We start from the raw sequence: 27,756 nt of genomic DNA, 5'->3' as shown, positions 1-27,756 counted from the left end.
AAACACCTGTTGGAATAATGAATCTAGGCAACAGTCATCAACAGATGCTGAAGCCATTAGGTGACAGGTTGACGGGGACTATATGGTGGATGGATCAGGCTGGTGGTGATCCCGGAACCCACTATCAATCTTAATGAGTATCACTAAGAGGGTAACGAGACATTACGGTATGATGTAAAACAAATACACAGCATCTCCTCTGAAGCATCCTTGCTGAAAAAATTAAGCTGAATCTAAGCAAGCCTCTGGATGTAAACTTTAGTTTAACAGGAAATATAGCAAAGGAATCAGTTAGAAAATGTCAAATCAATACTGTGGGATATTTTACAAGGCAATTGATCTAACTTCTCCAATAAATTAATAACATGGAAACCAGGTGAGGGAGGGGGGCAGTTACAGACATGAGACTTAAGACTTAGGGGTCTAACATCTAAAAGTAGTATGTGGCCTTTGTTCAGATCCTGCTTCAAACAAATCAACAGTTAAAAAATATTTCTGAGAGAAAGACATATACCATATGATACCACATATGTGGAATCTAAAATATTGCACAGATGAATCCATCTATGAAACAGGAACAGACTCACAGACGTAGAGAACAGACTTGTGGTTGCCAAGGGGGAGTCTGGGGTTAGTAGATGCAAACTATTTCATATAGAGTGGATAAACAACAAGGTCCTACTGTATAGCATAGGGAACTATATTCAATATCCTGGGATAAACCATAATGGAAAAGAATATAAAAAAGAATGTATATATAACTGAGTCACTTGGCTGTACTGAAGAAATTAACACAACATTGTAAATCAACTATACTTCAATAAAAAAAATTAAAAAAATATTCCTGAGACAGTATAGAAAACCTGGAATATAGACCAGGTATTAAATGATCACAGGTAATAATTATTAGTTTTGGGCTTCCCTGGTGGCGCAGTGGTTGAGAGTCTGCCTGCAAATGCAGGGGACACGGGTTCGTGCCCCAGTCTGGGAAGATCCCACATGCCGCAGAGCAGCTAGGCCCGTGAGCCATGGCCACTGAGCCTGCGCGTCTGGAGCCTGTGCTCCACAACGGGAGAGGCCACAACAGTGAGAGGCCCGCGTACCGCAAAAAAAAAAAAAAATTATTAGTTTTGTTCATTGTAATAATGGCAGAATAGTTAAATAAAAAAGAAAAAAGTTTTTTGGTTATGGATTCATACTGAAGTATTTAGGATAAAAGTATATGATAGCTTGGATTTTTAAAGAAACATTCCAATAAAAAAAGAAAAGAAAAAAAAGAATATGGGAGTAAATAGATGAAACAGAATTGGAAAATTTGGGTATTTTGCCATGCTGAATAAAGGGACTCATGTGAATTCATTATACTATTCTTTCTACACTTATGTGTGTTCAGTGTTTTCCATAATAAAATTTACAGTAGAATTACTGAGATATTGTTTATTGCAAACATTAGAACCCAGAATATCAGTTCAAGACACAAATAGTGTGCCCTATATGCCAGAGACTGTGGGAAGAGATGGGGACAGAGATGTTTAGATTTTTTCTGATTTCAAGTATATTAAGGCAAAATTTCTTATGATGGAGCCAACAGCCAAAGAACACCAACAAAAGGTAAGGCTTATTGACTACACAGGCGAGGGAGCCGGCACACCAGAGGAACCAGGCAGAGGGATGACAGGATGGGTAGAGGATTTGGGTGAAATTGAATGAAGTTGGGTTGGAGATGCAGAGAGCAAGCTTGTGTATAAGAGAACTAACATGAGGCCTGGCCTGAGAAGACGACTCAGGATGCTCAAAGATAAGAAAAAGGTAAGGGGGTTTGTGTCCCAAACCCTCTATCTGAAGCTCTGCATCGTCTTGGAAATCAAGGCTGCTTCTCTGCACCAGAATGACCCAGGAGGCTCAGATCCTGCAGGCAATAGAGGTGTGTTGCATTCTTATTACAGTAAAGGTTTTACAGAATGAGGTTTCTCAGCAGGGTGTCTGTGATGCTAATTAGCAAAAGGAGTGGCTGCTGGTTCAAGCTGCTGCCCCAGGAGTCTTAACCGTCCAGGCAATGGTGCTCCTCCTTATAGAGCATCCCTGATGGGCTCCCTCTCCACGAGCTGTAACAATGAAGTCTGACTGCAACGTAACTTTTGTACCAATGACAACAAGAGCCCTCATGGCTCGCTGAGCACTTACTGTTTTCCAGGTACTGGCCATACAGCTGACAAGGCACGACTTATTTCATGATCCTGAAACAGAGCAGGACCCTAAGAGGCCTTTCAGGGACAGTCCCCTCCCCCATGTCCTCTGCTGCAGTTCCTCTCTGAAGTACCCAGATAATAGATAATGGTATCTGATGCACATTTCCTGAGTTGTTTTACAGATGCTAAAACCACCACTGAATGGAAGAAATTAACTACCTGATGACCATGAGAAGTAGCCCCCAGACCTAACTGGCACCTGAGGACTGACAACATTAACCCCTGACACACCACCCTGTGACCTCACCATCAACCAATCAGAGAATTGTGCACTAGCTGATCACAGATCCTGGGACACCCCCTCCCTCACTTGGCCTTTAAAAATGCTTTGCTGACGCCCATCGGGGGGTTCAGGCTTTCTGAGCACCAGCTGCCTGGACTCCGTGCCTGGTGCCTGCCACAGATGCTGCACTTTCCTTCACCACAGCCCCGTGTCAGGAGATTGGCTTTGCTGCACGTGGGTGGGCAGACCCAAGTTTGGTTTGGTAACAATCCAACACTATGTATTTAGACTCCAGGTGGGTCTGGATATGTTTCCAGTTTGGGGAAATCTCAGCTTTTGGAGGCTTATTCACCACCATGGTGCCAGGACCCCCTCCCTGAATTTGTGTACAAATTCAGGGAAGGGTCCAGCTTTTTTAGAGGGAACTGACTTTTTACCCCCCAGAATTCTATCAAATATGCTCAGTTCCTGCTCCTTCCTATTCTTTCTTCTACCTAATGAATATTTACCAAGTCTCCATATGCACCCAGGTGTACAGAGTCAGCAGGTAGAATCCTGGTCAAAGAACCAACCAGCATCTCTTCATCCCAAGATACCATCTACCCTCCCTGTCTAGGCTTGGTTCAGCCAAACAGCATTCCTTCTTTAGGTCAAGGTATGGAAAATTGCCTGTTTTGTTCAGGCATAACTGTCACCGCACCATTCCACAGCTCCAGCCTGCCGCCCCCCCCCCCCACCCCCCGCCCCCAGCAGGCGCGCAGGATACACTCTCTCCTCCTGCGACCAGGGATCATCTCGATTCCGCTGCTGAAGCCCAATAGATGTCCTCACCTTTGCTGCCCTCTCGCGGCTGGTCTGAAGATGATCACTGTTGCTTCAGGGGTTATGCTCGCAAGTTAATTTTTTTTCACCTATTTTGCTTTCTTTGCTTTACTTTTTTTTCCTTGCTTTGCTTTTACTTTTAAAAAACAACATCAAGAGTATGTCTTATTTGAAAACATTATTAATATATGGTACCAGGAGTTATCATACTGTATATGTAATTTCAACAAGGAAATTCACGTCATATTTATTTACATAGGTAGACATTAAAATATTAGTGGCCTGAGGATTCAGTTTATAAGGACATATGGCTTTATAATCTTACAGAGCTTGCCAAATTTACTCCAATTGGTGAAATCAGCACTCTTGTATCTGTTTATTAGCCTAAACTATTTTCATAGCATATCCATGCACATTTTCAGGATTAAAATTTGCTTTAAAACAAAGTCAGTTCTGGCCTCACTCTCCATGGCGACCGTCTGCTTTGTGCTGGGTGCTCTGGCCATGGCGATGCCTGAAATGCTCTCCCACCAGAGACCTGCCTCCCTTTCTTTGAATTCAGCTCACAGAGCACTCCAAGAAGCCTCCTCCTGCACCCCAGGCTGGCCTGACGTCTTCTGCCTCCCAGGGTCCTGCTCATGCATCAGGACTGCCAGCTGGCCCATCACTATAATCACCCATAGCCCCTCCAGGCAGGAGCTCTTTTCTGCTTCCCTCTGCAGCTCTAACAGTCAGTGGGTACCCAGCATGATCACAGCTCTTTAATAAATGTTGAATGAATGGGCTTCCCTGGTGGCGCAGTGGTTGAGAGTCCGCCTGCCGATGCAGGGGACACAGGTTCGTGCCCCGGTCCAGGAAGATCCCACATGGCCCCGTGAGCCATGGCCGCTGAGCCTGCGCGTCCGGAGCCTGTGCTCCGCAACGGGAGAGGCCACAACAGTGAGAGGCCCGCGTACCGCAAAAAAAAAAAAAAAAAAAAAAAAAATGTTGAATGAATGAATGAATGAATGAATGAAGAGGGTAAGGGAGAGCTAAATGAGACAAAGGCTCAGGAGAGGATGCAACTGAAAGTGCAGAAGAAGGAGCATCTCATTCCAATTAGGGCAACCAGGAACAAAAGTCCGGATGGAGAAGGATTTAGATAAATGGAAAAGGCGGAGGAAGAAGGTTTTAGGCTATACTGTTTTTTTCATAGCATTTGTAACAGACTGCTCTTACCTCTTTGTGTGGCTATTTAAGTCTATGTAATCAAGTCTCCACAAAAACCCAAAAGAACCAGATTCAGAGCTTCCAGGTTGGTGAACAGGTGGAGTTTAGGGGAGAGTGCTGCCTGGAGAGGGCAAGGAAACCCCACACCCTTCCCCATACCTGCCCCTAAGAGTGTCTTTCATCTGGCTTTCCTGAGTTATGTCCTTTTGTAATAAACTAGTAATCTGGTAGGTAAAATGTTTCTCTGAGTTCCATGAGCTGCTCTAACAAATTAATGGAGCCCAAGGAGGGGGTCACTGGACCCCCCAATCTATAGCCAGTTGGTCAGAAGCACAGGTCATGTGACAACCTGGACTTGTGACTGGCATCTGAAACGGGGGGTGGTGGGAAGCGGGCAGACTTGTGGGACTGAGCCCTCAACGTGTGGGAACTGGTGCTGCCTCCAGGTAGATAGTGTCAGAATGGAGCTGAATTGCGGACCCCCAGCTGGTGTTGGAGCACTGCTGAGTGCTGTGTGGGACACCCACACCCCGCCCCCTTGGCCAATGCGTACACTGTAGTTGGGTGCAGAACCCTTTTATCCGGAAACTTTAACTTGACCGTAATGGGACAATGAAGCATCTGCAATGAACTAAAGAATTTTAATCCATGCTTAATTTAAAATTTAGAAGTTTCTCCCTCCAAACACCCCCCAAAACCCTACTTAAGTTGCTTTTTTTACATCTTTATTTCTTTATTTAAAAAATTATAATATATACGTGTATGTGTGTGTATATATATATATATATATATATACACATATATATATATATAAAGCTCCTATACCGATACAAAATATTATTAACTAAAGGGTTATTTTTGCATAAGTCTACAGTTATAAATGTTTACATCCAAAGTACTAGTCTATTTTTCATTGCTCCTTTTCCTTACCATATATTACTTCCTCTAACAAAATACAAAAGAAAAAACCGGCAGATAAGATTTCTTCCTTATATTTGTTAGAAGAAGAAACAAAGGTCTCTCAAGAATATATTTTCAGTTAGCAATAACTGTCACAAGACTTAAAATTATGACACTTACTCATTACATTCCTTTATTGTACTCAATCAATTCTGTTTGATGTATAAAAGTATCTGATACCAGCATTAAATGAAGGTTAAAATTAATTTTAAATTTGCTACTGATAAGCGTATACATGGTATAAGGAAACTAGAGACCCCTTTCAGATCACCAAAGTACATAAATAAACAGCTAATTTGCAAGTTCTTTCACTATTTGAGTTCTGAAGTCAGTATTCATTCTTGTTACCAGTGATCACCAGAGTTTTGAGAAAATAGTTTTCTTTGTAAATATTCCACTAATTCAAGTCTTGATTTTAGCATCTCAATCTCGTAATAGGGAATCTGTAAAGAGAGGAAAATAAATACATCCTCATCCTTCATGATCTGAAATTACCTTGGGTTTGGTTACCCTTTCCGCCTACCACACCCTCCCCACAGCAGTGTGTACGCTCCCAGCAGGCAGAGATCCCAGCGGTGCCTGTGATGGTGCTGCCAGGTAGCAGAGGCTCAACAACAGGTAGAATGTCTAAATAAAAATCAGACATAATCCCTTCCCTCCAGGAACTTACAAGTCAGGTGCTAACTTAAAATATACAAAAAGTAGGCAGTAATACTAAGCAGAACATGCAAAACAAATTGGTGTTCTAGTGCTGAGAGGGAGTCGACACTTCAGGTTAGGGTGAAAGGTCAACCTGAGCTGGGAGTTGATGAACAGCCAGAATTTAGACACTCAGAGAGGTGGGGACCACCTGACTTGCATCGGCAAGGAAGAAAGGCCAGACAGAAGAGACCACTGAGCTGGGAGCAGAGGGCCTGGCTGCGGGCAGACCTCGAAGGGTCTAGAATGTTGAGATGTAGATGTAGTCGTTATCCCATAAGCAGTAAAGAAACAATGAAGGTTTCTAGGCACACACTGGCACGATTCACTTTAGGAAAATTAATCTGGGTATGTACAAGACGGAAAGGAAAAAAGTAACCAGACAGGAAAGCAGACAGGAGATTGGTAGACAGCTTAGAGAATGGAAAGCTCCGTGGACATTCATCACGACTCATCACCTAAGACCTTGCTAAGTGATCTACGATGTAAATACAAATAAGAGTCTTAAACATTAAAAACCAATGAAGGTCCTGCTTTTAATGGGTCATCTTGTACATTCTCGTCATTAAATCAAAGGGAAATTAAAACAAAACAGATATTCCAATAATTTAGTAATTCTAAAAGCAAAGTAAAGCACAGCTCATACAGAATTTAGGTATGTCTCACTTTTGGAAAAGAGAAAATTTGAAATTCGTGATTTCAAATTACAAATCAAGAGACTTAAGCCTAATGAACAAAGCTGGCATTTAAACCAGACTTAAGAGGCTTGGTCCACTGGGCTGGCATACTACTTAGTATCCTGGAGAAAGCAAATCTGAACTAGAAATGGCTTTTAGGAAAAAAAAAAAGGCAAAACCATACCTGGACAACTTGATAACCAAGTAAGTACAGATGTCTTTGTTTAGTAGCTTCCTTTCCCAGTAAGTGTTTGCTATTCAAACAAAATCTTTTTGGACCATCAATGCACAGTGCTACCCTAAAAAACCAAAGAGGAGAGGGAAACTTCATTTTTAAAACAATCCAAAGTATTTATATGGTTTTAGCTGCCAGAGTTTATTTGGGATTTGGCTATTCCTTCGTGCCAATACTATTTTCAAATGAATCATGACTGTTATCCATTAATCTGTTGAAAAAGCACTCAACTTAATTAAATTAAGGTTCACAAGATATTACATGGAATTTCCAAAACTGGTATGCCATAGTGTTTTAATTTTCAGAAGCATGTCTACTTTTTTCACTTTCTTAAGAAAACAATCCCTGTGTATTAACCTCAACAAGTCTTATAACATATAAACCACAACAGTTTTCTTTACCTTTTATGTATATCTTCATCAACTGTAAATGGTAATACAAATCCATCTTCATCTAATTTAATTTCAACATCTGGTAAGAGAAGAAAGGAAAAATTCTTCGTGTGATACCCTCACAAACACTAGCTTCCTTTTCTCCTTGTTGTTTTGATTTCTTCCATACTGCATTTATCAACTGGGCAGAAGGCTGCAAAGTAATGACCACACCAGACAATGGTGAGAATTTTAATTTAATCAGAGCTTTGCCCAACCAAGTCAGCTTTAAACTAAGAGGGCCTTAACTGCACTAAAACAAGGAGGGGGCCCTCAAGGTATCTGGGGCATGATGTGAATCACACACACTTTTACTCTCCTTATAACAACTGGTGGGAATAGTGAAGAAAATCCTTTGAGTAAAGTCAGACACCTGCACAACTGGCACCTTGCATCCCTGGAGCTCCAGTGCCCAGGGAAGGTGAAGCAGCCGGCAGCCCAACTCGTGGGCCCTGGGCGCCGGCAGGCTCCCCCTTCCTTCCTTGTCAAAGGAGCCCATAAAGGAGGGGAGTGAGATGTGACCACCTGAAGCCTAGAAACACTGTCCTCCCTGAGCTCACTGTCCTTTACTCATCAATTTGAAAGGAGAAGGACTTTGTAGTCAGCGCTGTCCACGATGATGCAGACGCTTATACCTGCTACTGAGCACTTCAAGTGCAGCTAGTGCAACTGGGGACCTGAACTGTGAATTTTCAAAATTGGAATTAATTTAAATTTAAGTAGCTACTGGTATGTGTGGCTATTACATTGGACAGCACTGGCCAAGAGGATGAGAGCAGCTAACAATTACTGAGCACTTACTGTCTCCCAGGTATTAGTCTGAGTTACCTCATTTTGTCCTTAAACAAGTCTTTGAGGTCACTACTCCTCTTACTCTCATCTTGCAGATGAGAACAAGCAAATGAATGCCCTGAAAGGATGCCCAAAGGCATTCAGCTACTATGTGGCTAACATGGAGTCCTGACTCTTCAGCCCTACCGTCCACCCGTTCCAATTTGCCTTCAGGGAAGGGCCAACTTCATTTTGTTTCCAGACCTTTGGTGGCTACTAAGCCCCATGTGTTCCATCAGAGGACAGCACACTGAGGTTTAGTTAACAACAACAAAACTCCCTACTACTTACCTATCGTGTAACAATAGGGTGTTAACACTTTTGAAGCAAAATACAATCTTGCTCCTAAAAGGTCAATCAGTCCAATCATCACAGATTTATATAGCTGAAAATCCATGGGGGTCTCCAGGGAAGAGCATGGAGTAAGAAATGATTTCACTTGATATTTAGGAAGAAGTTTTGGACCCTAAAAATGTATGTGCAAACATGAGAAAGAAAAATAAGATACAAAATCAGAGAATAAAATGAAGGTTGCCTGAGTATAAAAGTCTGATCCAATATTACTTTATAGGCATGATGCTTCTCCAGGACTTAGGACAAATACCTTTCTCAAAATGACAACGCCAAATATTCTTGTTATAGTTCAAGCCCAATAGTCCAAAATATCTTTTAAATGTGTTTAAATGTAGCCAATGGTCACTGAAAGAAAGAAAGACAGATAGAAAGAAAGAAAGAAGGAAAGAAAGCTCAAGAAACATCTTTGGAACTCTCAGAATTGCTTTAAGGGCCTTGAGGAAACACAGCTGAAGTTTTTAATAGTGGAAATTGGGATAAAGCTGACATTTCAATTTAGAAAGAAAAGGACAGCTATGTAATAATGGTGCTAGCAGTTGGTTATCCATCTGGAAAAGGACTAAGAGTTCTGCCCCACATTACAGACTATAATCTATTTCAAGTAGATTAAAGATCTAAATACAGTATGGAAAACAATATTTTTTAAATTTAGTAAAATATTTATATTACCTTAGGAGTCATAAAATATTCCTAAACAATACCCAGCAGCCATAAAAAATGAATAATTTTGACTACAGAAAACTTAAAAATTTCTATATAGCAAAAAGGCATCATAAACAATATTAAATTAAAACTAAAAAAAATTTTAAACCACAAACCAGGAAGAAATGTGTACAACGTATTTAACAGTTAATATGTTTTACAATGTGTTCTAGGACAAAAAACAAATACAAAAGAGAAAGACAAACAACCCTATACAAACAGAAATTAAGGTGTAACAAGGCAATTCGTAGCAAATGTAAGTGACCAGTAAACGTGAAAATATGCTCAACTTCATTATCGCTCGTTAAAGTGCAACTGAAGCATGTGACTTGACATTTCACTGAGTCAAATGACAAAATTAAAGGGACTAAGAACACACCGCAACACAAATGGGGACACGTGGTCACCTTCATTCACTGCTGGTGAAATATGGCATCTACAACTATACGGGAAAAAGAAAATGTCAGTCTATTGAAAATTAATCCAGTAATCCCACATTCAGGAATCTAGTCTTTAGATTAAAACAACAAAAAGGTTCCAGTATGACAGGATATGTAAGTATGTTTATGACAGCATGGCTGATCAAGACAAGCGTTTGAAAAAGCCTGAAAATCCATCAATGGTGGGACAGTAGAATAAATGCCGTGAAATATCAGACCATTCTTTAAAAGTATACATTTGATCTTTACCTGTTACCCCCGAAGAATGTCCATGATATACTGGGAATAAAAGCAAATTGTAGTTTGAATAGTCCCATTCCATGAAAAGAGAGAAACTAGATGGTGTTTATGAGCTACTCATAAACATGGTTCAGTCAAGTACGGAGAACAGGCAGGAATGAGCAAGCTGGAGGTACCATTTCTGATCCTAAACAACGTGCCTGATTAAGTTAGGAGAATGAATCCTTAGAAAGCTTTATACAAAGCTCGAACTCCATGTAAACTGAATTCTATCACGTCAGAGTGAAACTTCTGCTTGGTTTAAGAACATACTCAGTAATGGTTCAGGATCTGTTCAGTGCATAAATTCACACCTCTATATCCAACAGCCATGGCGAATGCTAAAACCCTTTAAAATCCCTAGAGAAAGTCTAAGAGCACTAAGACTCATAAGCCTGCCATACTTGATAAAACCTTCTAAGAATCTTACACCGTAGGAAGTGGGTCTTTCAAGGACAAGAACACAGGAATAGGGTCAATTTATTAGAGAAAAGGCTATCTGGTGGCAACTACTCCAAGTGAATGAAAATTCTCCTTTCTAATGAGGTTACTGAGACAGCTCAAAAGAGAAGGAACTTAAAAGATTCGGGAGCGGGGGAGGTGCTGGAGAGGAAGGAGGAGGCAAAAGAATACCATCCCTGTAGGGAAATAAAGCAATGCAGCTCATGCTTTTACCTTATAGAACGGGCATTCTAGAATCGCGGTTAAGAAAAGTTGGGTCAGTTGTGCTAGGCTCAGTCTGTCCAAATAGGACTCTTCACCTGAAATAAAAAGCATCACAGTCATAATTAAGCTTGAACTTTGGTGTGTGTGATAAGAGAAAAGAATATCCAGAATGCACATTAATTAATTCACTCCAGTAAGGTACTTTTAAATGACACTAGGAAAAGAACTTGTTAGAATTAATTATACCTTCTTGCCTCCCATCTCAATGAAATCTCATTTTGGCTTCCAAAAACGCATGATCCTAACTAGAGAATATAATTAAAAGTGACAAATGTATGTTAGTAGAATTTGTAGGAATTTCCTTTACCTATGGAGATCTAGATTCCGGCATATTTGGGTGGCTTTGAATTAAGATGAACATCTTCTCAAAAAAAAAAGGAGTGATACAGTTGTTCTCATCAAAGACGCTAACATGTAATTGTGACACTGCCACAGCCATCACCAGATCCCTGCAAGAAGACTCAGTTTCTCAGCTAGGGCAGCAGAGTCTGTTTACCCGAAACTGTTTTCTCTCTCCATGCAATGTTCTAGCATTCTTTAATTCTGTGTTTATATTAGCATCTGCAGCTTCAGATTTCTTCGTTAGATCGTTATGGAAGAAAAAATAAAGGCAAAGAAAGCACTGCTCAATAAAAAAGGTACATATGTGACTTGAAAACATCACAAGTTCAAACGCTAAGTTTTCGACTTTCAGAAGTAATAACCAACTCACCTTGCAGCTGCTGAAGAAAATACGGGCTGAATATTTTGGCCATAAAGTTGACTGGATGGCATTCAATAAGTGAACATGAATGGAGAAGTTTCAATAGTGTTTTGGGTGGAAAATAATTGAAACGAGTTAACAGTATGTTTTCTAGCTTCCTAAATAAAGCAGAGGCATTTGGTGGCAAATAATTGAGTTTTCCAAATGGTTCAATTAACTCAGCAGTTTGATTAGGTGAAAATTTTTCTGACTGACAAACAAAAGTTTCTGCCACTGCATTGAGGATGGGTTTTGAAAAAATCAGCTTTCTACTGCAATACTCCATGACTTTGCTGACAACCTCGGGATCCAGAGTGAGACAGAGGGAAGCGACATGTTGCTCTAGGGCTTCTGTAAAAAATCTGTCATTGTACCCAAAGTAGATGAATGCCTCTAAGACTTCTTTGAGCTCTTCATTAGTGAAATGGGTGATATGCCTCACAACATATTTACCCAATTTTATAACCAGCGTAAGTGCCTGAGTTTGATCAAGTACCACCAGGGCGGTGAGCATTTGGCTCAGAAACTTAGGACTCAGGTTGGGAACTACTGACAGAGAAAAGTTATTTATCTTATGTAAAAACGTCTGGTGTTGGTCAACTTTTTCAGGACATGCCTGCAGTATTCTGTAAAGGGTCACAATATCCTCGGGGGTAAATTCTTCCAAATTTTCACCTTGCAGTTGATATATAATCAGGTCTAGTGTCGAACAACCTGGACCTTGCAGTTTAATCAGACATTCCCCCAGGATACAAAGACTGTGAATGTCCAGGCTACCCATTTCGAGACGATGCTGGCACTCTGCCAGGAGGCTTAGCAGCAAGCGACTTTGGGGATCCACATACAGGGTCAGGGCTTGCAAGGCAGTCACCAAACCCGTGTTTGACAGATTTGAGGGGTCCTGTGCAAACTGATTACACAAAGCTTGAAAGGCGCTATTCTCCAGTATTTCTTTTGGCAACCTTTGATCGTCATCTTTTTTTTCCATTTCACAAATCCGATGTAAGGCTCCTGCTGCCATAGTGTCAGGCAAAGTCTGCAGTGTGCTTATATAATGTAAGACTTCTTCCGATGAAGTGAAGCTGTTTAGTTTCCTGTAAAATATCTGTTCATCCACATTTTTAACACTGTGTTCAGACCTGTCCCAAGCGTGTGCTGGAGAGAACACTGGCTCGCCAACTGGATGAAGGTCATTTCCGTTTTCTGAATGGAACTTTTTAGAATGGGCATGATGGAACCTGACCCTAACAGGCTCAAGTTGCAGTGACCAGAACCATGGACACAGATGCTCCTTGACTGTCTTGTGAACACAATTTACACGTTGAGTTTTCAGACCAGCCAGAGTTCCATGTATCCGAAAATCAGATAAATGACAAAGGTTCCTCCGCAAGGTAATTAAAGCCATGCCACCAGACTCTCAACTCCTCTTGATTTATAACTATGTTAAAAGAATAAAAATAACACGGTCAAATATACTAGAACATAGTTTATTCAACATCAATGCTTATGGAACTACGGATGAGTACCCCAAAACGAATGATTCCCACTAAACATTTCCCACTCAAACAGAAGTACCAGAAGAGCAGCGTCTCTGCACCCTAGAGCTTAGAACAGCGGCTGGATCTCGTAATAATCGCTCTCATTTGCCAGGCAATGCTGTACTTAATTCTCCCAACAACACAACGAATTAAATACTTCGATGTCATTTTAGAAACGAGGGAACTGAAGTACAAAGATGTCACGTGGTCCAGTTTACACAGCTATTAAGGGGCAGAGCTAGGCTTCAACTCAGGTAGTCTGGATCCTAAGTACGCCTCCTATGTGTTGGTTGATGGGAGGAATTGCGTTTCGTTCAACTTCCCCAAAAGAGGCAACGGGTAAAGTGGCCATTAATTCGGATGGGTCAAAGCAAGGGTGAAAAAAGCGCTTAAAGGGCCTTGAGGTGTTGGTTTCCCCTCAGTTAGGATCTTGTTCCAGGACTGAGGAACAAGAAGGTCTAGCCTGGCAGATGGGAAGAAAGAAATGTCAGTAGAATAAAAAAAGACGCTGGTAAACGACGGGGTAAGGTGGGTGGCGCGCCCACACCTGAACACCCCCGCTGTGGAACCTAGGAACACGAGTGCGCGGGACGGGAAGGACGGGGGACCCCGGGGACCGCGTCCTCCCTGGAGGGAAAGGACCCCACGGGCCGGGAGCCCCCCTAAACCGCCGGGAGCGGCGCCCGAAGAGCGGGGCGAGCCAGGGAGCGCGGGCGCCTTAGCGAAGCCGCGGGCCACGCACGCCGGGCCGGAACAACCGAGCCCAAACCCGGCGTGGACACCTACCTGACTCGTCTCGCTGGGGGACCCAGCAAACCCTGAACGCACAGCAGCCTCTTGGAGCCCCGTACGCGCACGCCGCACTGGGGCCCAGCGCTTCGGCGCCTGCGCCTGGAGAGGAGCCGCCCCACGTCCGGCGCGCCGTGATTGGCCCAGCTCCTTTCCCGAGCTTCCTATTGGTCTCGGGCGCCGACTGTGTGCGCAGGCGCGGGAGCAGGGGTCGTGGTACCTGCGCTTTCCCCAGCGTCCCCGCCGGACCCCCGCAGGTGAGGGCACGGGGGCGGCAGTTTCCAGATGTGGGCGCCCGCCCAGCACGGGACTGAGGGTGGGCGGCTGGGGGTCGGCGAGGGCACCGGCTTTCGCGTCCCTCCCCCAGCCGGGCTGGGCGCTTGCGGGTCGGTTAGGACCCCGGCCCCTCGGGGTTGCGGGCGGCGCGCGCGGAGGGCGGGCTGCGCCGGGGACTCGGCCTTGAGGCCTCCCCACTGCCTCTGGGAGCGGGTCCCCGGCGGCGCCGCGGCGTTTGCACAGCGGAGCCGGTCCCGCAGGTCCCTGTGGGCGCTTCCTCCGTCGGCACTTTTCTAGACGGGGTCAAAGGGCACATTCGGGCGCAGGGTCAGGCGAGGGCGTCCGGACGGGGCGCCGGAGGGTCCGGAATGTTGGGAGCGCGGACCCGGCCGGACGCAGGCTCATGCTCCGCTGTTTCTCCGCCGGACCTTGCCCTGCGGGTGCCAGCGAGCCGACCCCGAGAAATGCGGGGTGCAGTAGAGGCTCTACGAGGTCGTTGTGGGGCTGAGGGGCTCATTCTCTGAAGCTCCTAGGATCGTGCGTGGCTCCTGGGAAGTGCTCCGGGTCGTTAGTTATGATAATAAGCGGTGCCGTTTCCATCAACCGTTGTTTTCGTCGGGTGGCTGTGGTCATCGTCCCCGCTCTGAAGGTGCGGGAGCTGAGCCACCGGTCAGTTGAGAAGCTGGCCTAAAGTTCTGCTCTTGTGAGTGATCCATCGTGGCTGGATTCAAGCCCCAGTAGTCTGGCCCCAGAGTGTGATTTGTGTGCCGCGGAATTCGAGCTTCATACCTTGTATCCTCCTTGGTTTAATGAATTCTCTCTCTTCAACCTTTAGAATTAATGCTAACAAACTTAGGAGTATATTTCGTATTATCTGTGGATATTGTTGCAGTTATTTTAAATTAAGAGAATTCATACCTGCAGGTTGATTACTACTTCATTAAAAAGGAAATCCCTTTTTCCCTTTTCTATTTGTCAGTGTAACTGTCACAGCTGTAGCAGATGCTTTGAAGTGATGAGGTTTTTGTTACTCTATGCTACACAGAGAGGACAGGCAAAGGCCATAGCCGAAGAAATAAGTGAAAAAGCAGTTGCATATGGTTTTTCTGCAGATCTTCACTGTATTAGTGAGTCTCATAAGGTAAGTCATGGTTTTTACGGGGTTTCATACTTTGAAGTATTCTGGTTGGGAAGCGACGTTAAACAACGAAGTGGGACGCTGAATGCCACCGTGATCCTTTTTTTTTTTTTAACACTTAGAAATTTATTTTATCAACTGTGTTGCAAGATTCCTGCCAGTTTTTTTCTACGTGTGTGTGTGTGTGTGTGTGTGTGTGTTTTGAATTAAACTACATAGTCTTAAAAACTAAGACGAATAACTACTCTCAACTGTAAATGGGAATAGTAGTACTCGCCTTGTTTTTCTCACGGGGTGCCTGGGAACAAATGAGTTGTGCGTGTTCACAGGAACATGGGCGCTTTCCACCTCACGAATCCTGCTGCCCCATTTGTAACTTCCCTGAAATTCATGCCAGAGTTCCTCCAAGTGAAGAACCATTGAATTCTTTGATGAAATAGAAGTTAAAGTGGAGGTATAAGGATCTGCAGAAGACTTGGGACTGCTTGTTTTTATCACGTTCAGTCTCTGCAGAAGTTCCCACCTTAGGATACATGAGATCGTAACAGATCTGTGCCCAGACTAACTGGTTTGATTGAGACCCTCAGATTATAGTTTCATACAGTTCAGGCCCTAGCAACGAGCAGGGGCTCCTCCCTAATACCACACAGTGATGTGCCAGCCACTAAGCCCTCGAATTCAGCTCTGTACTTGAAAACCCACCCCTGCAGTGCACTCTCAAGTTCACAACCTCCTCTGGTCTTTCCCGCATCTCTAGTTGTAAAGACTAGCCTGTCAGCAGCAGAGGTGAATTATAAACTCAGTGCATAGCAGGGAAACCATCAAGTTCCTTGATGCAGCAGGGCTAGGGTGGCCCCGATGGAGTCAGTCACCCAGCAGGGAGGGTCCTGGGGGACACCAGCAATCGCAGGCTCCGTGATTCTACAGCACCTTCAAAGTGAATTCACATTGCTGCTGCCACAGGGTGGAGTACAGTCTGTATCTGTTACTACAAAGTCATCAGCATCATATAACCAGCCCTGGTTTGGCCCCCTCACCAGTGACCCCAGTGGGGTCAGCAGCTATTTGAAAGTTAGGTGAGTAGTGAATTTTTTTGCTGCCACCATAGTCATGTTGTTTGCTCTTTCCAGCTGAGTGATTTCTCCAGTTGATAGCTCTATGCTTCCTAGATCATGGTAGTCTTTTTCAAACTAAAGTGACTTTAAACTGCATAGAGTTGTGCTGTGTCCTATAAGCACGGTAAAATGTTAGCTCAAGTCTTTACCTGTTATATCAGCATGAAAAATAAAGTGATGAATTCCTTTGTGCCAAGTTAGATGATATTCTTGAGGAGCAGAGCTCATGGAGTCGATACGAATAGAGACAGGCAAGTGCTTTATTGGAAATACTTAGATTTAGTTGAGAATTAGAATAAGGAAACTTGGTTTGTAAGACTCGGAAACACTGATGATCTCAGTTTACCACTGATGATATTCTCGGCTCTCTGGAACCCTGAGGGAGTCGGGCCCTTCCTGACAGCCAGGTTTCCTGATTTCTGAGGAGTAACACTTCCTTTGCCAACTTTAAAATGCTCTGTGTACCTCTCTGCCGTTATGCGATACAGACAACAAGACGGAAAATTAACCTGATTGCTTTGCTGATGTGTTAAGTCGTCAAAAATACATATAGTAATAGATCTCTGACATGACACCCTTATTTTATAGTATGATCTGAAAACTGAAACAGCGCCTCTTGTGGTGGTGGTTTCTACCACGGGCGATGGAGACCTGCCAGACACAGCCCGCAAGTTTGTTAAAGCCATACAGGACAAGACACTGCCGGGTGACTTCTTTGCTCACCTGTGGTATGGATTACTAGGTGTGGACTGTATTTTGTGCACTTACTGTACTGTTGCTGCTGGATTTAACTCTAGTATCTAAATGTATCTTTCAAAGCCATGGTGTGTAATTGCCTGGGTTTTGTCCTTTTTAGGTTTTTATATAAATACTTTATGTATGTATAATATTTGAATGTAAATAAGATGCTGTTTCCCCAGTCTTCACCCCACAGCAGCTCCTCTGCAGAGCCCCTGAGTAGCACCTTAACCCCAGGCACATACCAGATTCAACCAGGAAATATTTTCACGATGTTAGTGGCCAGGCCCCACCCTAAACCTGCCAGAACAGAATCCCTGAAGGAGCGACCTGGCATGCTGGTGTTTTTTGGCGTTGTTGTTGTTGTTTTAAAGCTCTCAGGTGGACGTGATAGTTTTCCTAGGGGAAGACCCATTCCCCTAGGATGTGGTTCTCAAGCCTGGCCATGCACTGGGATCCGCTGGGGGAGTTTTCCTTCCAACTCCATTATTTTGAGCCCCCCTCCAGTGATTCTGACTTAATTGTTCTGAGGTAGGGTCCTGGTATCAGTATTTTTTAAAGCTCCCAGGGGACTCTAATATGTATCCCAGCTTAAGAAGCACTGGCCTAGGGCTCTGTGAAGTACAGGTTTAAAATATTAAAGGATCAGAGGACCAGCTCAGCAAGATAGGACACGAGAGAGGGAATTCAGGGTCCATTTGCCTGGCTTGTGATCTGTATTCACCTTTGAGAACTAGTTTGGGGAAGGTACCTAGGAAGGATGGAATGTGCTACGATAAATAATTGGTTAGAGATTTGAGGTTGTGACCCTGGACAAGATCTGTCTTGTAATGTATTCAAGAGAGCATTTTAGAGTGTTCACATCTTTTTAATTTGTTTTTTTCCAGTTTCTTTATTTTCAAGAGTGGACCTGTACATATTGCTTTAAAAATTCCTCCAAAAATTATTTAAAAGGAAACACTGAAGCTTATCCAGCCGTTTTAGTCAGTCTTAGGCCCATATATGGACCCACCAATTGCTTACCTCATTCTTGTAGGAAAAATCCAGGAAGACAATTAAACAACTAAGAAATTTAAGCTTTTAATTTTAAATTTTCAACTAGGTATGAAATATTAGTCCATTTCTTACCAGGAAACATAGAAGCAATTCTTAATTTATCCAACACAGAAACAGAGCAAATAAATGGTTGGTTGTGTTTCAGATGTAACCTCTTCATGTTCTAGATTAGGAGTCAGTAAACGGTAAAGGACAAGATAGTAAATATTTTAGGCTTTGCAGGCCACTGGTCTCTATACCATCTACTTATCTCTGTTGTTGTCGCTTGAACCTGCCATAACAAGGTGTGAACCAGTAGACTTGGCTGTGTTCCAATAAAACTTTATTCACAAAGACAGTGGGTGGTAATTGGCTCACAGGCTATAGTTTGCAGACCCTTCAGTAGATTGGAAAAGTCTTCAAATACAGATATTACATGTTTTTAATCCTTGTTTACAGATTGCCATATTTTTACACAGATTCATGGAAACAAAAGTGTGAGATCTATTTCTGTTAATAGTGGTCCAAAGAATTTATTTGTTTCTATTTGTATACTTAGTATTTCTCAAGGAAAAAATAAAACGTGAAGCTATACATTATTTCTTGTTCCATCAACAACAGCATGGAATGGTATTGTTTTAAATGTTTTGTTTCTCTCTTCTGTATGTGGTTAAATTTAAACCTTATTGCATACTAATAACCTATTTGGTCTCTTTAGGTCTGGGTGATTCAGAATACACGTACTTCTGTAATGGGGGGAAGATAATTGATAAACGATTTCAAGAGCTTGGTGCCCAGCGTTTCTATGACACTGGCCACGCGGATGACTGTGTAGGGTAAGAGCAATGTATTTTCTGTCATTTCCAGTAAACCTTGTTTGTACATGAGGAAACTTAGTGAGTTTATAAAAGGGGTTCACTTTTGATTTAGCACTAAACTTCGATCTTGAAAGTCTTATTTTAGTTTTGTTAGCTGTTTTTAATTCTAGCACCAAAGAAGACCATCCAGAGTTTCACTTATCTATTTTGCTGATTTTTTTTTATGTGCCTTATCCATCTCAGTATCTGTTAATGGAAGAAACTAGGAGAGGTGCCCCAGTACAGTTACCTTAGTCTTAAAAATGTGTAGGTGTTTGCAGAAAGTCAGCATTTTCTTTAGGCACTTGGGTAGCGTGTGCCCACGGGAGCGACTGGACTCGGGACCTCCCATGTGGAAGGTGCCCAGCAGGCCACGAGTTACGGTTGGAGGATGCGGGTCAGAGGCCTTCCTGGCACACCGGCTCCTTGGTGTTCTCCCTCCTATTGGCCATTTGCCACCATGCCAACCGGAAATATAATTTCTATTTCATTATTTTTTTCTTGTTTTTACAATTCAGCATTTCACTCTATGTGCCACCTTTCAAATGTTCCTAATGTCTTAATTCAGAAACCTTACAGGTACTGTGCTACAACTTATGCTGTCGTTTATCCTTGAACTGCTTTAGCCAGATAACAGCACACATACGCATTTGATTCTTTTTCTACTAGGCCTATGTACTAAGTAAATCTCACCCACTAGATCTGTGTTTATGCATCATGACAAGTTCAGCAAAGGTCGTGCTTTTCTACGTATATCACCTTGCCTGGGCGTGTTGGAGACACTTCTATTTCCCCATAACTCAGCCTTTGAGTCCACTACATCCATCGTTTTCTGCAGCTGTGATACTGTGGGTTTGTTCCATCTCCCCAGGGCATATGTCCTGTCTGGTGACAAAGCTCTACCACATTTCCTCGCACGTTATCTTTTAGTTTTGTCCCTTTGTATTGGGCTTCCCCCCAACACCGAAGCTTGTTGGCATTAAATGTTTATTGTCCTGTATGAGCTATTTAATTGCTAAACCCTTATAAATCCATTAGTCCTATTGCTCAGTTCATATTTTACTTCAAAGGCTTTCGGTTTCCCTGTTCATTTATTGGATCGAGCATTAAAATTCTTGTATGTATATTTCAGCAGCCTGCAACTCTTAAGTTGTCAACCTAAGTACTCTTTTCTAAAATTAAAATATTTTCAAGGAGACATCTTGGCTTAAAGTACCACCACATTGAAGGGGTTAAGAATGTAGACTGGAGTCTTAACCACTGCACCACCAGGGAAGTCCCCTGTATTTATGATTAGTTCAGCTCTCCTAAAGGATGATTGCTTTTTTCCCCTGTGGTCAGCCTGCCTGGAAATTTTACCGGAATAATTGCTCAGAACTGATCGAAGGTTTGAACTATTAGTCAAAAGAGCATTAATCTGGAGTGGTTTCTTGGTAATATTTTAATCTGTGGGAAACAAAGATCAGTAAATTGGCTAGGCAAAAAAAAAAAAATAAAAGGTGCATTCGATTGATGTAATTATCATTTGTGATATTAGAGTAGACTTGGATTTTGGGTAAGTACTGTTAGCCTCATCAGAATTTAGCATGCCTGTCTAAAATTACAGCTTCTTAAATTACCAACTCTACTTTAGGAAGTTAAGAGGAATCACACTCCTATTACCTTTTACTAAATTATCTTCATTTTTGCTCTCTGAATTTTGTACAGCGCAGCGCTAATGAACACATTAATGTTCTGCTTTTTAGCTTAATCATTCATAAGTATTTTTTGTATTCTGAATAGCCTCCATATTTAGTGTTTTTGACAGTTGCACAGCGTTCTGTCAAATGGACAGATTCTGCCATTATCCAATTGTTATGTATTTAAATGGAGAACTGAGGCATTTGTTTCCTTTTTCCTTTTTTATTACAACAATCCAGTTTAGAACTTGTGGTTGAGCCATGGATTAATGGACTCTGGGCCGCCCTGGCGAAGCATTTTCTGTTGAGTAAAGGAAAAGAGGGGATGAATGGAACTCTCACAATGGCATCTAATGCCTCCCGGAGGACAGACCCCGTGACACCGGAATCACTACACATTGAATCACAGGTCGGACTTCTGAGATTAGATGATTCCAGACGAAAGGATGCTGAAGTTTTAGAGGAAAATGCAGTGGACAGAGGTCAATCGAATACATTGGTTGCAGACTTTGAGCCCTCGCTTGCCCGTTCAATACCCCCGCTTTCACAGGCCTCTCTGAATATTCCTGCTTTACCACCAGAATATTTACAGGTGCATCTGGAGGAGTCCTTTGGCCAGGTAAGCAGTTTTACTTTATGTGCCGTGGGTGGTGGTGGTGGTGGCGTTTTTTAAATTACATTATGATGGAGTCCAGCAGACTGTGGCGTGCAGGGAGAGTGTGGTCTCCCACCTCTCTTTTGTAAATAAAGTTTTATTGGAACCCAGCCATGCCTCTCCATTCACGCGGTGCCTGTGGCTGCTTCTGCACTGCAGCGGCAGAACTGAGTAGTCACTGGAGAGGTGCTACCTCCACGCATTGCACACCTGCTTGTGTTGTTACATTCCCTTTCTTTGAAGAAGGAAATGGTTAACAGCTCAGTCTCTCCATTATTTTGGAGAATTAACTTCTTGGTTTCTCACTTTATGTGTTGGCCAGATGAGGACAAGTTGTTGTGGGCAGTCAGGAAGTTATCTCAGCAGCCAAACTCAGAGGACTCATTTATAGGAAAATCTTTTTCCAGTATGGATTTTTGGTATTCTGGGTTACTTCACTTTGTGGGTTTTTCTTTTTCTTGATAATATCTGACACATATATTTTTGTCTATATTAAGTCTTTTTCTCTTTGCCTAGAGTATTTTTCCTATCAATAAATAAATGACTTTAAAGTGGTCTGTAAATTTTTGAGCATCGAGTTGAATAATAGCTAATATTACCCCATGATTGCCGGTGTATGGTACCCTGAAGTTTCTTCCAGCGTGCTTAGAATAAATTTCCAGTGCAGCCAATCTTGTAATGCAGAGCCAAGCCCTCTGTTTTAGAGTGGCTGATTCGAGTCCCACAGGGGCTTTCTCACATAAACCCCACCTTTAGTAGTGTTGTTCTAATGCATTCAGATAAACAGGTATGGTTTTATATGACCAGCCGTGGGTTATTGCCTTTGCACTTATACTTCATTATTTATTAAGTGGGGTAAATCACAATAAGTACATGGTAGTCAGGGCTGGGAACAGGCATGGGTGGCTCTAGTAAACATGCCGGGCTGGTGGGAGCAGGGTGCATGGACTTGTGGAGAGCCAGCCCCCGTGTGCTCGCTGCAAGGCCGGGTGCATGTGGCAGAGGCTGTGAGCGCTGACTGATCTGACAAGGCACTTCACTGAGAAGCTGCTGAGAGTTTCTTTTATGGTAGGTATCATTAAATAGGCTTGAGTTGTTGGTAATGTGGTTAAAGGATTTTTAAAAATCTCAACTATTTAAGGGAAACTTGTGTAAATCTGTTCAAAGGATATACCTAGAGGATAAGGGGTTGGGGAAAAAAGTTTCCTTTTTTAGGGCATCCTCTTGGGATCATCACCTTGGGTGGGTGGGAGAGGGGAGGGTAGAAGCAGGATTGGCTGAGTGGGAAGCTGAGCTTCAGTGCAGCCATAAGAAAGCCTTCAGCTGGACCCACTCAGGCCACACAGTGTCGTCTCCCCATCCCTTCTGCCTCTAACGCCGTGGGATCTCCTGGACTGTGTAGTACAAGCAACACAGCCTCCGATGAGCGTGTCACGGGGTCCTGCTGCAGAGCTCCTTCCTGCTCTGGGCCCCCCTCAAAGCTGGCCACTTTTGTGTCACCTGGTGTTTGGGTTGGAGCAGTATCTCAGTATCCCAGAGCCTGAAGAGAGGCCTGCCAGGTGTAATGCATCTCTCTAGGTGAAGTGAAGTGCAAGATGAGATAGTGTATGCTTTACTTGGGGGGGGATGTCCTGACACGCACCAAACATTGGAATCCTAAAAATTGTACTTACACCACAGGCCCTCAATCTCCGTAAGGCACAGAAGACTCCGGCATCATCTGATTAGCATAATGGTGTTGATACTGTGGACTAGTGTGATGTTTTGCTGAGTGTCCAGATGTTCTACATTTATTTGCACTGTCTTGTACCAGCAAGCAGGAACGATGTCATGGTCTTGGGGCAAAATTGTAAATGTTCAAGTGAAAGTGAACGTGTCTAGTCCTCTTTATGGATAGAGATGGAAAAGAGCACCTTAGCTAAACCTTTGTCCACATGCCACGTGCTATTTCTTTTTGCATAGTTCATTAGGAAGACTGTTAGACCTTTACATGAAAAATGGTAGTATCTGATATTTTCCGTATATCTCAGAAATTCTAAAGTCTAATAGGCAAGTTTAAGGTGTAGATGAGCTTCTTTTCTGAAAGATTGAGAGGTGTATGTCTGTAGCCATTTACCTTAGGGAAGAATACTTAAATAGGGCATTTTAAAAGATCCTGTAGCTCTCACCTTGTCACTAAGTGAAGCAGTGGTAAGTATAATTGAAAACTGCATTTAGTAATATTTTATCACATTTGTTTCTCAAGGAGGAAAGCCAAGCACCTGTGACCTCAGTGGATCCAATTTTTCACGTTCCAATTTCAAAGGCAGTTCAACTGACTACGAATGATGCCATAAAAACCACTCTTCTGATAGAATTGGACATTTCAGTAAGTTACAGAATGTGTTTCTGAGCGCAGGGATGTTGCCAGCAAGTGCAGAGACTTGTGCTGTGTCCTCATCTACACACTCAGGAAGAGTGAGGTCTGTGGCTGGACAGCGGCCTTTTTATTCTTGACCCATCATTTTTTCTCTCTGCCTCATACCTTTTCTTTTCACTTCAAGGAGGGCCTAAAATGAGTGACTGGAGGTGATTCTACTTGAGAGCATAGTGTTGCTGCCTTACTCATTAAGCCACGAAAGAATAATGGAATCAGAGCAGTATTTCCGTATAAGAGCCCCTGGAAAGGAAGCTGTTTACCTGAGGTCAGCGGCTAGTTGGAAGTAGAGCCAGACTAGACAGTCATGTGACATTCACTTCTCAAAGTGGTGGTCCTTGTTCCTTTGAGGATCTGGAAGAAATCATGTACCCCCTCTCCACTTTGCACACAGTTTTCGGGCGTTGATGTGCTCCCTCTCTGAACCCCATCCATGAGGCTTCCCCAGCCGCTGCCTCATTGGCCTCAGGTTAAGAAACTGTGGTTGTACGTCCTCACAGCCACGTAGCTCAACCCTTGACGAGGGCCCTGTGAGGTTCCGTGGGCTGGGCTCTCAGAAGAGGGTGCACCAAGGCTGTCGATGTGGGTTTAATTGAGTTTCTCATAGAAAGAAAGAAATGTGACAGGCATCAGAACTAGATGGTTTTGCTTACGTAGTATTGAGTAGTTCCATTTTCCTTTTGAACATTTTAATCCATATTGCTAAATATCATATGTACACCAAACCATTTCACTCTTGTTCTGTACTTTCGTCATAAAGAGGCAAGGTTTGGCCGCCTGGTAGGGACAGCCTGTGTCCCTCCCAGGCTAGAGGTGTGAGCGTGTGTGGCCAGAAGCCCCTCTCCAGAGCATTCCACACCCCGCACTGCTCTAAGTAGACCTGCTGTGGGCGGTGGCTCCACCTGGAGCCCGGGTTTGTGCACGACCAGTACCGAGCCAGGCGGTTTGACGTCGTGTGTCATTAAGGGAAAAGAAATTGCTCTCCCCGACCCCTGTTCCTCCCCAGAGAAAAGGAGTAAAGAAAGGAAATTGAAAACCAGTGCAGACGGCCTTAAGTAGTTTCTTTTGCTCCTAATGTGTGTGTGTGTATGTTTTCATGAGCGGACTTTTACATGGATTATTAAAACACTACTTACCGGAGCACCTTAATTTTTAGAAGAGGCAGAGGGTCTTAATTTCTAGTCTATGAATACTCAGTGTAAAGCAAAACATTGGATAGCTACAGAATTTCTTTAAAAAATAACCCCTAATAAAAGTATGTTTGTTTGGTTACTTGGGCTTATTTGTCAGAAACAAAATAATTCTAGTTGCAATAAACTAATTCATTTATTCAAGTGGTCATATATTTAAAATTCTGTTACCCCACAACTAAAACTCTTTTAACTCATGTGGAATTTTTTGTATTTCATGTTGGTTCTTCTCTAGAAAACAGATTTTTCCTACCAGCCTGGAGATGCCTTTAACGTGATCTGTCCCAACAGTGACTCAGAGGTACAGCACCTACTCCAAAGACTGCAGCTCACAGACAGGAGAGAACATTGTGTCATCTTGAACATTAAGGCCGACACGAAGAAGAAAGGTACAGCCCTGATCTTTTATTTCCCCAGGATGTCATTGGGCCAAGGGATTGGAGGTGGCCAGGGCGAGTCTGCACAGATGCCCGGGGGTCGGCCATGGATCAGCAGGCGGAACACAGCCACTTGCTGGTCTTGGAGGTTTTTAACTTTCACGTCAAGTACCCTGAATGAGTCAGTTACACTGAATGAGATGTTTATGCTTATTATAAACTCTATTATAAACTCTATTATGCATAAATAGAGTTTATGCTTATTGGATGCTTACAGACATTAAAAGTGAAGTTGAAGAATCAGCTTTTTCCAAACTCTGGAAATCAGCAAGCTTGCAGCAAACTGGGGAACGCTTAAAAAAATGAATGTAACTGGTTTTGGAGAAGCAGATTGGTTAGTTGACTAGGGCTGATTTGTTAGGCTGTTTTTTGCAATCAGCATTATTTTGTTTCTAGGTTAGCATATTGTCACGCAAAAAAAACTGTATTATATGAATCTTTTTTAAAAGTCTTTTGTTGGGAGTTCCCTGGTGGCCTAGTTGTTAGGACTCCAGGCTTTCACTGCCGGGGCTGAAGTTTAATCCTTGGTCGGGGGAACATCCTGCAAGCCACATGGCACGGACAAAAAAAGAAAAAAAAAATTTTTTTTAATGTTTGTTTCTCATAGCATATTTGTTTTTGCTTATTTAATATATGAAACTAATTGCTTGCTCCATAATTAAAGGAAGTTAGTTTTTAGTTATTTGCTTAGAATCTTGAACTGGAATTCAGTCAGTTCTGAAATTCTTTTTGAGGATGATAGGCAGTGTTATTGGACCACTGCCGTCTTTTGGCTTTTTGTTCCTTTCTTTTGTTCAGTGGTTTTGGATAATTTCCCTTTCTTTTGTTTGGTGTACTTAGATTTGGTAGGTATGGCTGGTACAGTAATCCTGTTGAATTTATAACCATTGTTTTTGTAAATTAGGCTTTTTCTTCTGTATTCCTTTTGAGGAAATTTTTTAACTGAATAAACATTGCCACAAGTCATATTGCCACAAGTACTTTGATAGCACTATAATGTAAAATATTACAGCTATTAGTGTTTTTAGGGATGGAAAACATTATCTTCTCTATTTTCTGTGTCATTGACTCTTTCCCGTCTGCCTGAAAAGGAGCAGCCTTGCCCCAGCATATACCTGAGAAGTGCTCTCTCCAGTTCCTTCTTACCTGGTGCCTTGAAATACGAGCGGTTCCTAAGAAGGTATTTTTCTTTCTTCTTTGGGTGACTATTTAAAAATATGCTCACCTCTTTGTAGGGTTTATTAAATCTGGTATTTGCCCTTTGAAGGCTTAGAAAATATGTTCTTCACAGCATGTGTTCAAAATAGTTCCCAAGGTGTGCAGTGTTTTTGTAATTGTCATGGACAAATATTTTTATGTTGTGCTTACACTGAAGTTTTTTGTTTTCTACTGAAATGAGATTTTTAAAGTAGGGCTTTTTCTTAATCTTATTTTTCTAGACATTAACTTGATGTAGCACGGTAATTAGTGATGAAAGTGGCCCTAGGTAGCATGTGTTTTCCAGCTGTACGTGGACACTTTTTCTCTCTAATCGGTGGCAGGAAGCTTGGCGTGTAGGGCTTTTCCACTGCTTGCCACCTGTTTAATGTTGTGAAGACCCCTTTTGTGTAAAAACCTGTACTTATTTATTATGTCAGAATTCTGCAGGGAACATTGAAGGGTTTTGGTAGGTTATATTGATGTTTAGATGAATTTGGAGACAGAAAGATCCACTAGATGTCAGTGTTATGCCGGGAACTACTGATTTTGTTATAACCATGTTACTCAAGTGGATATTCATGGGTAAACTTTCCAAGTTGTGCTTTACCAAACTTGTATTGCCAGTGAGCATAAATAGTACTATTATTCGGCTACCCTATCCGCAATGCAGTGTTTATTCTGTATTTTATTATTGTGTTTACTGCATTTGTAGTCTTTGGGAAGTGAACTACTTTATGGAGGGGCTTAGTCCTAGATACAATTTGAGTAAATCTACGATTCACTGTGATGAGAACTCCTTGATTAAATTAAATAGTTTCACAGTTTTAGTTTAACTCTTCCGTTTCTGAAAATTTCGTGAACTACATATTTAAAAATATATCTTTCCTTACTGCAAAAGTAATATGCTTATAAAAAGTCTGGACACAAAAGTTAGTAACTCAGGAAGCAAAAGTCCTTCATAATCAAACCCCCGCAATTAACAGTTGGATTTTGTTTTGCTAAGGAAAAATGAGGTCATGTAGTATATGTGCTGTTCCGCAGCATGCCTTTTTTTACTTAAAAGGAAATGAGTTTGGATATGCCAGCATGGAAAGGTACTGAAGATACTTTTAAA

General features: G+C 42.5%; 2 protein-coding genes across 3 annotated transcripts in view; one reads left to right on the top strand and one right to left on the bottom strand.

The window, feature by feature from the left end:
• Positions 1-5,564: 5,564 nt before the first annotated feature.
• Positions 5,565-13,891, bottom strand: FASTKD3 (FAST kinase domains 3). Of its 2 annotated transcripts, XM_004274496.4 has the most exons (6): positions 11,550-13,889; positions 10,787-10,872; positions 8,628-8,802; positions 7,476-7,545; positions 7,024-7,138; positions 5,565-5,906 (listed from the first exon to the last, which is right to left on the bottom strand). In XM_004274496.4, exons 1-6 carry the CDS (start codon positions 12,982-12,984, stop codon positions 5,808-5,810), a joined length of 1,980 nt encoding a protein of 659 aa, XP_004274544.2. In that variant the 5' UTR covers positions 12,985-13,889; the 3' UTR covers positions 5,565-5,807. The 2 variants fall into 2 exon arrangements, 1 of the variants encoding a protein (XP_004274544.2); XR_004485650.2 differs by lacking the exon at positions 5,565-5,906 and having other exon boundaries at positions 7,059-7,138; positions 7,476-7,659; positions 11,550-13,891.
• The window catches only part of MTRR (5-methyltetrahydrofolate-homocysteine methyltransferase reductase), a 29,869-nt gene continuing 15,210 nt past the window's right edge, over positions 13,098-27,756 (top strand). Inside the window, exons 1-9 of the mRNA XM_004274495.4 lie at positions 13,098-13,166; positions 13,840-14,163; positions 15,162-15,323; positions 17,024-17,177; positions 18,927-19,044; positions 20,985-21,363; positions 23,645-23,767; positions 25,241-25,394; positions 26,534-26,622. Coding sequence (XP_004274543.2) covers positions 13,098-13,166; positions 13,840-14,163; positions 15,162-15,323; positions 17,024-17,177; positions 18,927-19,044; positions 20,985-21,363; positions 23,645-23,767; positions 25,241-25,394; positions 26,534-26,622 — 1,572 coding nt within the window. The remainder of the gene's footprint in view (positions 13,167-13,839; positions 14,164-15,161; positions 15,324-17,023; positions 17,178-18,926; positions 19,045-20,984; positions 21,364-23,644; positions 23,768-25,240; positions 25,395-26,533; positions 26,623-27,756) is intronic.

This window comes from Orcinus orca, chromosome 3 (assembly GCF_937001465.1).
Source record: "Orcinus orca chromosome 3, mOrcOrc1.1, whole genome shotgun sequence".
NCBI classification, from domain to species: domain Eukaryota; kingdom Metazoa; phylum Chordata; class Mammalia; order Artiodactyla; family Delphinidae; genus Orcinus; species Orcinus orca.
Note: the sequence above shows the minus strand (reverse complement) of the source record. Positions and strands in the feature narration are given on the sequence as shown.